This window comes from Ptychodera flava, chromosome 7 (assembly GCF_041260155.1).
Source record: "Ptychodera flava strain L36383 chromosome 7, AS_Pfla_20210202, whole genome shotgun sequence".
Classification (NCBI taxonomy): domain Eukaryota; kingdom Metazoa; phylum Hemichordata; class Enteropneusta; family Ptychoderidae; genus Ptychodera; species Ptychodera flava.
In genome coordinates, this window is record NC_091934.1 from 45,986,386 (window position 1) to 45,998,747 (window position 12,362).

Genomic DNA, 12,362 nt, shown 5'->3' on the forward strand with positions numbered 1-12,362 from the left:
CATATAAGTGAGGTAAATATTAGCATTTCTATAACTCAAGCAACTATTGACTGCCATATTTCCTTACACCATATAATCCTTAAAATCCTTAAGTTACAATTCCAGTGTTTCACCTAGGAGGTCACAGTAAAGGGGGAATGATCGATGCCCCTTGCATCAGTTACCAGTAGGTGAATTACAGGAAGATTGGGAAGGCTTTGAAATCAAGAAAATTTTCATTTCATCTTGACTTATTTGATACTTAGGGGGAATAACTGTATTGGAGGTAATGAGAGAGAAATTTTGACAAAAAAGTTTGCAGTCTGCAATTTATGCGTGGATACTATATGACAGAGCTGGCAGCAGTGAACCCAACAGTAGTTAGTGTTCCCTATTCATATTCCGAAGTAGGGATAGCGGACCATAAACAAAAACTAAAGAGAAGGAAATTTGCAATACTATGCCACAGCTTAGATGAAACACTTCAAAAACAAGTGGAAGCATGTTTTGGGGAGATATATGTAATTAGAAAAGAAAAACGTATATATTTCACATGATGAAAATCAGTTATTTCTTGAAGATATTTCATATTTGCAGCAAATTACAGTGCAAAGCAACACTAATACATAAGATTTGTGTAAATACATTAAAAATGAAATTTCATCAAGATTGTTTTGTTCATGCCATGTATATAATTATCACATATTATGTCAATGGAAATCTGTATCGATAGTAAACACAAACATACACACCTTTTGCCAAAGCTTTCAGTGAACTTCAGTTTTTTGAGAACTTGTGTGAGATCAATTGTTATTAGAATATTGATATTTACCTTTTTTCTTTTTCATAATCATGTTTTCATATCCTGGAAACCATTCATCATCTTCACTGTCACTGTCAATTTTCTTGGCTTTACGTTTTCTACCCCTTGGCCCCTTCATGAACTCAGGTTTTGATACCTCAAGACCTTTATAGTGTGTGAAAAAGCATTACAGTGATTTTTAACTCAGAGAACATAAAAATTAAATTTTCACAGAAACCATGGAATCTTAAGCAAAATTATTATAGTAGCAGATATCTTTTGTGTATGAATAAAACCATCTAAAGTCTGAAACACAGCTAAAACAGAGGCAGTCATCTATCTTCCTTTGAGAAAAAATAAGCCATGGTATTACAGAGGTAAACATTCAAATTTACTTCTATAGACAACCAATTAAAATTATAAAGGAACTGTAACAGCTATCCAACAATTAAATTTTTTTCATTCCCAACCCCACTTCTCATTCTCCATCAGAAGAATGTGTTTGCTCTCTGCACTATGTTATTCCTAGCCATAGGCTGATTCCCGAAAACAATTGAATTATACTGTCTACAAAAATTGCCCACAGTCAGTCAAAGGTAAAAACTTTATGGCACAGCAAAGAATTGAAAGAGACAAACAGTTCTCTCACCTCCAATTCCCAATCCACTGAATCTATGTAACATAATGCTGACCTACACACAAAGCAATTACTTATGAACATTTTTTTTTTAACAGCATTATTTGCTTCCTCTGTAAACTGGATATTAAAAATACATGTAACTTTTATAGAGACAAAAAAAGCTTATTGTGTAGTAACTTTTTAGACATGTTTTTGCCACTGGTATTATGGTCAAATTCACTGATAAATCCTATTGAAACAAATCTGTACTGACTTTCAAGACCACGTTTTCAATACACCAAAGAGAAATGGTATGTACAAAAATGAAATTAAACATGATAGAAGTTTACTGTGTTTTTAGACTGCTTTCTACAAAAATTATTGAAAAGAAAAGAATACTTAAATGTGAGCCCCAGTGATGGAATTTCTTTGGGGCAACACTCTTTTTTATTTGATTTGCCTGATACTTTGAAGGGTGATGGGATTAAAAATTGTAAAAGATTTGCATTGGCTTATTAGTCATACTTGAAAGTTGATCTGTTATTAACCCTTTAATAATAATAATATATTTATTGCTTCAATAACATAGGCCACCAGCCTTTCGTTACACAAACTATAAAAGGAAATACATAAGTCTTTTGAAGGGGCAAAGATTAAAACACTATCAGTAACAATTACAAATCTACCGAAAAAGAAAACTACAAAAAGACAGACACACTCGCCGTACAATACTTATATCACTTACACTTGTGGTCTCTCTGACAACTTTCTCTTGTGTATACCATGGTGAATATATTTGGCAAGGCCAAAAATCACATGCTTATCCCTATTTTTCATGAGTTCAATAAATTTTACAAAGGATACATTCTCAGTGTAATATACAGGCAGATAATGTTGTCTTAATGTTTGAGTAAAGTCACATATCAACAAAAAATGATATTCATCATCTACAGATCTCTTCTTGCAAAATCTACATAATCTCAACTGTCTTTCTATTTTTAGTTCTCTTCCTCTTACAATTTCTAGTTTGCTTTCTACTGCACATCTGATTCTGGCGACTGCTGATATGAGGTGTCTTTCTGGTAAAATGTCAATATACCTTTCTGGTTCTAACAAATGTTTAAAAGTAATATAATTATAAAGTGAAGTTTCCTTATGAATGTTTGTATGCCACGTTTGCATCGAAACTTCAGCGACTCTTGATACAAATAAAGACAAAAAATAATCAGGATTTCCAACTTCCTGAGCCAACCACGCATAATGAAAACCAAAGTTTTGCAGTAGAATGCGTACTTGACTTGCCCAAGTAATTTTCCCACTATCATCTAAATTTTTAAGCATTTTATAGGCTCTGAAAGGGAGTCTGTAGTTTTCCATTTGAATCAGTTTTAACCAATACTTGATACACTTCTTAACACTTATAACAAATACCGGTAGTCTGCCACATTCTCCTAAAACTGCATTTCTGGATGTATTTAATCGTACGCAAAGAATATTTTTACAAGCTTTTTGTTGAACTCTTTCAACATTGTCATAAAGCTTATAACCCCAAATTTCAGCTCCATACGTCAAAATAGGAGTAACCATAGCGTCAAATAATTTGAAATACAATGATAACGGCAGCTTTTTGATTTTATAATAAAACCTTTGTAGTACGGCTAGATTTTTACTCGCTTGTTGGGCCAAGGTCTTTATTGCCTTACCCCAACTACCCCTACAAGAAAATAACAAACCAAGATATTTGTAAAAGCTTACAGCAGAGATCCGCTTTCCGTTAAAATACCATCTCTCTTTTCTAGCAAGTTTTCCACCTCGTTTAAAAACAACAATCTTTGTTTTGTCCAGGTTCACCTTTAGTTTCCACTTCTCACAATAATTTGAAAGCACATTGATAAGATTTTGCAAACCGTTTACCGTATTTGAAAACAAAATAATGTCGTCCGCAAACAAAAGTAAAAAAAGATCATACAAATAATCTATTTGCACCCCTGTATACCCTGCATTCATTATACACGACTGTAATTACACGACTGTAATTCACTAATAAATAAAACAAATAATAAGGGGCTAAGCATGCATCCTTGTCTGACGCCAATATTACAATTGAAAAAATCTGAATACTGGTTTTGAACTCTTACACAAGATTGTACATCCTTGTAAATGCTCTTAATCATGTTTAACATTTTACCACCAACTCCAGACATAGACAGTTTTTCAAATAATTTCTTGTGCTCTACACTGTCAAACGCCTTTTGAAAATCAACAAAAAGACAATAAAAAGGCAATTTCTTCCTGGACAAGTGTTTTTGAATGAGTGCATTTAAAACAAACATGTTATCTATTGTACTGTATTTCTTACGAAAACCAGCTTGTTCTTCTGGGATCTTATTGGTTGCTTCTGCCCAACAATAAAGCCTCTTATTTAAAATACCCGTAAAAATTTTACTGAAAACACTAAGCAATGTAATACCTCTATAATTTTCTGGATTTCCCGTATCTCCTTTCTTGTAAAGTGGCAAAATAATTCCGTTTCCCCAGCCTGAAGGGAAAACACCAGTATCATAAATTCTATTGAAAAGCTTATTTAAAATGGGTAACAAAATATCTTGAGCTGATTTGAAAAATTCTCCAATAAGATAGTCTTCCCCAGCTGCTTTATTTTTCTTCAAATTTTGAATGCTTTCTAGGATTTCAACATCTGTAATTGGTGCATTTAAAGTGACCTCTTCAATGTAAACCTGTCCTAAATCTGCCGAATAAATTTCCTGAACATTTGCCTCCTCGTGATTTACGTTTAACAGGGAAGAAAAGTACATACCCCAGGATTGAATGTCAATGGCATTTGCAGGATTCCCTTTGTATTTTAACCCACTAAGAATTTTCCACATTTCATTTACATTTTTTGTCGAGTGCAGTCTATTATTTGCAAATTGGTGAAATGTGTCAACTTTTCTCTGCACATTTTTGTGTATTCGTTTCTGACCTTTGAATATTCATCGTAGTCAGCTGGATCACCAGATATTTTAAATCTGTTCAAGCACTGGAATTTCAGATGTCTTTTCTGCCTGCATTCTTGATCAAACCATGTTGCTTGTGTGCGCTGTGCAATACCATTTTCTGCTTTGAAAGGCATGAACATATGTGCATTTTTGCCCGCTTCTTCAAGCAGAGCAGATAAATTTTTCACCACTACATTTACATCAGAATCAACCAACATAAGCAAATCATGTAGCTTATCTTTCACGTATTGCGTTGATAAAAAATCACGATATAAACTTTTGATTCTTCTTTCCATTGTAAGTACCTCTAGCAATACGTGCATTCTCAAAAGGTGAAGCAGGATCACCCGATGTGTTACACTTTAAAATACATGTCAGTGGGAAATGATCAGATCCATCCATTGTTGGTATTTCAAAATGTGAAATATGGCGATACAAATCAGTAGATACACATACATAATCAACAGTACTTCTGCCTCTATTGGCTATACACGTAAAATCCCCTTCCTCGTCACCAGTTACTCTTCCATTTAGAAAATGTAAACTTAAAGAACAACACATGGAGATCAAAGACATTCCGAAATTATTTACCACTGGATCTTTAGAATTTCTCGGTGTGTTGAAATGATCGTTTGGGTAGCTGTCCGCCAACTCTCCAATTACAGTATTTTCATCCTCAATGATAAAATCTTCTAAATTTCCACATCGAGCATTGAAATCTCCTATAACCATCAAATTACATCCTTCATGGTCTGCTTGAATTTGAATCAATTTGTCTTCTAGATTTTCAATACCGTTACTATAATTTACGGAATTATAAAAGGATGACCCCTCTGGCGCAATATAGGTGACACAAAGTAAAATGTCTCTTTCAACACCCCAAAACTCTTTTTTCATTTAAGAACTATACAATTTTCTATATCCTTATTGATTCTTTTGACTCCCATTTTATATTTCGATTTCACAAATAATAACACACCACCGCTAAAGCGTCCTCTCTGAGTTGACCTTCTTGCACCACAACTAAACGCAATATAACCAGGAAAAATATTACTAAATTCCAACTCATCTTTAGCCCAAGTTTCCAATAACCCAAAAATGTCAAACTTACTACAGTATTCATGAAAATAAGGTTGTCCTATTTTTGATTTTAGCCCATGGATGTTACAACATGAAATTTTTATAGGAGAAACACATAATATTTTCTGGCCTCGGCCACACCTCTATACTCGTCTTTGGTCGCCAACTACCTGGTTTAATTTCTCATCAACTGTGTACGCAAGAGATTGACCATTTCTGTAAACAATCAGTCTGTCAAATCTCACAAAAGCTTTACTTGACTCATCTTCTTCCATTATTTCTCTGCGTTTCGCGAAAAGTTTTTTCCTGATGTTTCTTATCCTTGGAGAGAAATCTTCATCAACCGTTATATTTGTCCCTTTCAACTTCTTTCCGTTTTTCAGGATAAGGTTTTTATCTTTCCACGATTGAAAACTGACGATTATAGGTTTTGATCCTTTGGTGGTTGGATCCGAGCATTTGAAATTCTATGCGCTCTTTCAATTTTCACATCCTTTTCTATTCCCATCGTGTCTTTGATAATGTCTTTCACTTTACTTTCCGTTGTATCCCAGTTTTCTTGATTTTCTTGATTTACACCATAGAACAACAAGTTATTTCTCCGTGAACGGTTTTCTAGGTCGTCTTTCTCTCTTTCATCTCTTGGACCTCATTTTCAAACTGCTGCACTTTATGATGCAAGACATTTAACTCTTTTTGCAAATCCTCGTTTTCCTTTTCCAGACGTTCGTTTCTTTGTTTCAAACTGCTTACCTCCGAATGAAGCGCATTCAGTTCGCAATTTAAAGCACTAAATTGGTCATCCATTGACGTAGTCAGCTCACCAATGGTTTTGTCAACCCCTTCCAGCTTATTGTTCATTTCTTTCCTCATTTCTTGAAGCTGGTTGAGTATCTCATTTCCAACACTCATTTCTAAATGTGTTCCTGGTACAGGTGTGCCTTGGGGAGAATTTCCTGGAGACGACTGAGTTGAAGTTGGCGTTGGCTTGCTACTTCGTAGTTTTCTCGCTAATTCCTTTTCTGTAGCTGGCCCCGGGTTTAAAGGCCGAGTTACACGAGGCAACTCGTTGAGCAACGGGACGAGCAACACGACAGGCAACGCGAGTTGCCCGCCGTGTTGCTTCGTTTGTATGATATCGTCGCGTCGCCCGAGGTGGTCAGGCGACGTCGCCCGGAAAACCGACATGTCGGTTTTTCAGGCGACGCGTCGCCCGTCGCTTGGACGAGTTGCCCCGTGTACACACTGCGTCGCGTCGCCTGAAGAAACCTTTGACCTCTACTCATGCGCAGAACAGTGATCCTGTTTGCGCGCATCGATTGTAACTTGTTAGTACATATAAATTTACAAAACTCGAACAGGAAATAAACTATAAACTGTAAAAAACAATCAACCAATCAATATGTCAATAAATCAATAAATCTATAGACAAATCAAAAAAATATCCACCCTCTCTATCAACTCTACTTCAATCTTCGGTAAACTGGTGAATAACCGCTTCAATATAAGATAAACTGCTGAATGATAATTTCTCCTGAGGAGCCATCAATATTCTCCGTTGTCCTTATATATGGACTGATATTTACACGTATCGAAAGCATCGATCAGGTCGGGACGACACAGAGAATACAATCAGCATAACGAAAGACAATGTCGAGCGTCGTCACCGTGACGTCATCGTAATATAAGTATTTTCCTCTTAGGCCTATACATCAAAGAAAAATGTCAATATATTTTTCTTAAACCAAAGAATTAATCAATTAATCGAAATTATTTCATCCCTAATTTACCGACGAGCACATAAAGACATGCCAGGCTCCAATAGATTGTACACCAAAACAGACAATTTGCGAGATGTTTTGCGAAACGACGAATGTATCAAGTGTTATTTGCTTGCGCCTACACCAGGTCATTCTCACCATGAGGAGGGATAACTACTTAAGAGAACAAAAATTGCCTTTTTTCAAGGCAGATAAGTGGAGGCGGTAGCAATGGCGGTAACCATAAACAAAATTGCGAAACGTTTTTCCAATTTCACAGAATTTCACACGGTTCAGATTTTTGGAAAAGTGTCTGTCCTTCAACTGAATGTAAGTAAATCTGAAGCACTATGGCTCGGTTTATGGAAAAATAGACGTGACACCTCGAGTGGTTTGAATTTGGAATCTTCATAAAAAATATTAGGGATTTACTTTGGTTATGACCGTTTAAGACTTCTACTTAACTGGGAGAAAAAAAATCGAAAGGCTTAAGACCGTTTTGAAACTTTGGTCAAAGCGTAAGCTAAGTCTGTATGGTAAAATCACTATCATCCAATTAGTAGCTCTTCTAAAACTGTTTTTACGTATTGTTAATTCTTGGTGCTTTTAATGAACTTTTGAAGCCGATCAATCAAGCAATTTTCAAGTTTTTTTATGGAATAATGGGCCTGACAGAATAAAAAGACACAATAATTGTAACTTACGAACGTGAAAGGTTCAAGATGCCCGACATCTTTGCCCTCCATGATGCATTCTATGCTTCATGGATTCGTAGACTGTGCGGTTCAACGATCGCTCACTGGTAAGCTGAAATTGCTAGAATAATGAACATATGACCTATTGTACGACAATATTTTGTACCCGTTAACCTTAACCATGAGCTGATAATTTGCATTTTAATAACTTAATATATATGCAGTTTATTAATTCAAATTTTATTCGGAGCGTTTTTCAAAGTTCCCCAGAATAAAATATGCCATCATTCACACGATTGTCACTTCGGGTTACGTGTTATAAGAACTTTTGGCAAACCTAAAAATATCTAAGCTATTTTTTTTATTTATTTAAAAACTATGTCCTTATTTGGTGCATTAATGATGACTGATACGCATATTCCAGGACGGGCTAATAATCGATACGTGACCGATATTTCTGTCATTGAACGCATTTGACGACACCCGTCCCTAAACACTGCACTGTTGCATTGCACCATGATCTGTTACAAAGTATTCATCGTTTTTGTGTTGCAGAACAGCTAATACTCATGGTTTTTACATGTCTGAAATGCACCGAAAATGCCACAAAATGACACCATTTCAATAGCCAAATTTTCAAGTTTCTACAATGGAAGGCCGCGGTCGGCGTGACCACCCTCCTCATGACCACAAGCTAGCCTTTTTACAGTGTCGCGGAAAAGTTGATTTTGAAATTTCTCATTCTGATTTGAGCTTATTGCTGTTTCACTGTGCCGTCAAATTTTAATCTTTAGATAAAATTAAATCACATCATTGTCAATACAGAGAATTTGTGACGTAATTCCCCAGATAATTACTGATAAAATATCCAAATGTCTCGTATTGTGGCCTCAGATGTTTTATAAATTCCCTGGTAATGCCAAAACTATTAACCAAAATTAGTGTACCCCCTGCAGGACAATCATGACTCAAGTAAACTTTTCACTCCATAGTGTACTCGGCTTTTTGTTGTATCGTACATTATTTGTACAAAGTTTTCTTCCTCCATTATGGCTCGGGAGGGGAATACCATTTTCCCGTTAATATCGAATTATTAATAATTCTTAGAAAATAATAATTATCACTTTTATATATGTTCTGGCATTAAAATCAAGACGAGAGGTTCATGACTTAAGAGGAAGGCCACAATTTCGTATGCAAGTTTGGAGGAGAGTCACAATTTTCAAGGCAACCAGTTAATATTTCAATCGTACCACCCTGCTTCTGTTAATTCTGTCCTTACCCTATCTGCCTATGTTACCAATCAAGCATACCCGTGAAGCCATCTCGACATGACAATCATGTCTCTATAAGAATATTCGAAATAATTCTAGCTGTACAATTATTTAGTTGGCGTTTTTATATGTTTGATTATCACATCTAGTAAGATTTTTCGAAAATATCCTTCATTAATCTGATTCGTAGATTATTTAGTATGAGTTTCCTTTAATTCGACGAAATATTACTATTTTTGTGGTCGAGCCATATTGCCGTTTGTCATGATCTAGAGGACCGTTTTGATAATGGGCCGCCACGAAACACAGTCGCGTCCGCTCTTCAAGCATGCGCACCGTAATCTTTTGTAAGGAAACTGGCGACAAGTTGCCTAACGAGTTGCCTCGTGTAACTGTTCCAGTCGCGTCGCTTGATGCGTTGCCTACCGCGTTGCTCGTCGTGTTGCTCGGCGAGTTGCCTCGTGTAACTCGGCCTTAATTCTACGTCCCCAGCACACTGCAAAATCAGGTTTATTGTAAGTACAAGGAGAAAACAAATAGGCATAGGGGACCACAAGCCGATGCCGCTATAGCTTCGACCACCTGTTGTTACACTTTCATTTTCAAGATGTCCGCCCCGCCACGTTGTCGGTTGTTGGAACGCGCCTATTCTGGCTCTCCATGCGTCAACAGTGATGCCCATCTTCTAAAACTTTCGAGGAAGTATTCCTATATCCTTCACAAGTCTTAAACTGATGTCTCTTCTACGCTACTTTGATAGTTTTTATGATAAAATTATTGACAGAGTCAGTCAGAGCTCTTCAAGATGAGTGTTGCTGCCAGTGTCAACCTTTGACCTCCCTCCAAAGAATTGAAAGAGACAAACAGTTCTCTCACCTCCAATTCCCAATCCACTGAATCTATGTAACATAATGCTGACCTACACACAAAGCAATTACTTATGAACATTTTTTTTTTAACAGCATTATTTGCTTCCTCTGTAAACTGGATATTAAAAATACATGTAACTTTTATAGAGACAAAAAAAGCTTATTGTGTAGTAACTTTTTAGACATGTTTTTGCCACTGGTATTATGGTCAAATTCACTGATAAATCCTATTGAAACAAATCTGTACTGACTTTCAAGACCACGTTTTCAAAACACCAAAAAGAGAAATGGTATGTACAAAAATGAAATTAAACATGATAGAAGTTTACTGTGTTTTTAGACTACTTTCTACAAAAATTATTGAAAAGAAAAGAATACTTAAATGTGAGCCCCAGTGATGGAATTTCTTTGGGGCAACACTCTTTTTTATTTGATTTGCCTGATACTTTGAAGGGTGATGGGATTAAAATTTGTAAAAGATTTGCATTGGCTTATTAGTCATACTTGAAAGTTGATCTCTTATTAACCCTTTGAACACTGTAATTCCCCCCCCAAAAAAAAAATTACATATCAGGGCAACATTTTATCAACTTTTATGACTGTAATATTTCCATGATTTTGGACCAAATGAACACAAATTTTTATGGGCTGCACTTTTTGACCAAAATTTTAGGAAAAATCTGAAAAAAGTAGTGTTGGTTTTAGTACTTTTACGAGCTTGGCTGTTCAGCTTGTTCAGTTACCTTTTTTGTGATACTCGTTAGGAAGTACAAACTCATAAGAAATCAGTGTAAAATGGTCTCATCATCATAGTTTAGTTAGTGGATATTTTAAGTTATTAAACATGTGGATTGCTAATCACATTATAGTTTATGATACAGAAAATTTCTAAACAAAATAAGACTCACCAACTTTAACCATCATCTCGTAATTTTCTTTGATATTTCGAAGCCTTGTTTTTTCATAATCGGAAAAGCCATTCCATTCTTTCTCAGTGAAGTAAGGCCTTATTACTTCGAACTCCTCGTTCGAGCTGGGTTTTGATTTCGGCATAGTTTGTTTACTCAAGACTTACTGTGTGAAGAAGAGAAAAAGGAAGTCCACGCTGTACATACCGTTTTGAGATCATGGGGCTGATCTCAGGTGCAGCCAACGGAGCTATTCATTGAAAAAGCTATTCCGGAAGCAATTTTTGAGGGCAGGGGAAATTTTAATTTTGCTAGAGCAGGGACATATTTTTAGGTGGCAGGGGAGCAAATTTTAGTTTTTTTGTCGGGCAGAGCAGATATTGGTTGATTTTCTTGGGGACAGGGCTTGGCCAAAACGAAGAGAGGGGAAGCTACTTTTAAAACGGGGACAGGAGAATTTCAGCCATGGTGTTTCCCGGGATTGGGACACAGTGCAAGTTCAACTTATACCTTTTAAAGGTTACCCAGACTACTTAGCCTATCGATTGATCCCACATCTCACTCTATGTACATGTACTGCGAGATGGAAACCAAATACAAGGCCACTGCAGTATGTGTCTGCATGAGAATGTTAATTTTCAGGGGAAATTTTTTCTCAGGGCAGGGGGAAATCGACAGTTTTTTTTCATCACAGGGTAGGGTAGCTTCATGTCTGCAGGGGAAATGGAATGACAAAATTTTGAGGGGAATTATTTCAACGGCAGGGGAAATCAGCAATTTTTTTTCACCACAGGGCAGGGGAGCTCCAAACATTCACAGTGGTGAGGGGAAACAGGCAAAAATATGTGGGTATCGGGAAAAAAATGAAGTTTGAGTGCGGCAGGGTAAGTCGAAAAATTTTCAGTGGGAGGGCAAATTATGAACAGCTAATTAATTCCCCTCTGACTTAAAATTAGTCAGTTCACATTACTTGTCCTGTACAATATATCTTATCATAGTAAGGACCCCTTTAAAAGTGCATAGTTCGTTGGCTGCACCTGTGATCTGATTTTGACATCATCGGTCAACACTACACACTCAAGTGACTGACTGTACTTCTCAGAGTTCTCCATTGACTTGTATCATTTCGATTGTCGCATCGTTGACATGGTCGCTGCGGAAGAAGGAAATAGATAGATTAAATTCCACATACCTGTCAAGTTGGGTCCTTTGAGTGAAAATGATGAGGTGTCAATTGGTCTCTTTTGAAGATAGTGTGATATCAATGGTTGTGTGACTTTCCGACTTTCCCGCCTCGATGTGATTGTCGTCTGCGCTGGGTTAGTTGGGTAAAAGTTCCGCCAAAAGCGCCCTCGTGTGGTAGCTTCGGCTATCCCT

The 12,362-nt window shown here is 36.5% G+C and overlaps 1 protein-coding gene across 1 annotated transcript in view; it reads right to left on the reverse strand.

The window, feature by feature from the left end:
* Positions 1-12,360, reverse strand: part of LOC139137692 (zinc finger protein 271-like) — a 25,842-nt gene extending 13,482 nt beyond the window's left edge. Inside the window, 3 exon segments of the mRNA XM_070705920.1 lie at positions 812-946; positions 10,986-11,151; positions 12,178-12,360. Coding sequence (XP_070562021.1) covers positions 812-946; positions 10,986-11,130 — 280 coding nt within the window. The 5' untranslated portion in view covers positions 11,131-11,151; positions 12,178-12,360.
* Positions 12,361-12,362: the final 2 nt, after the last annotated feature.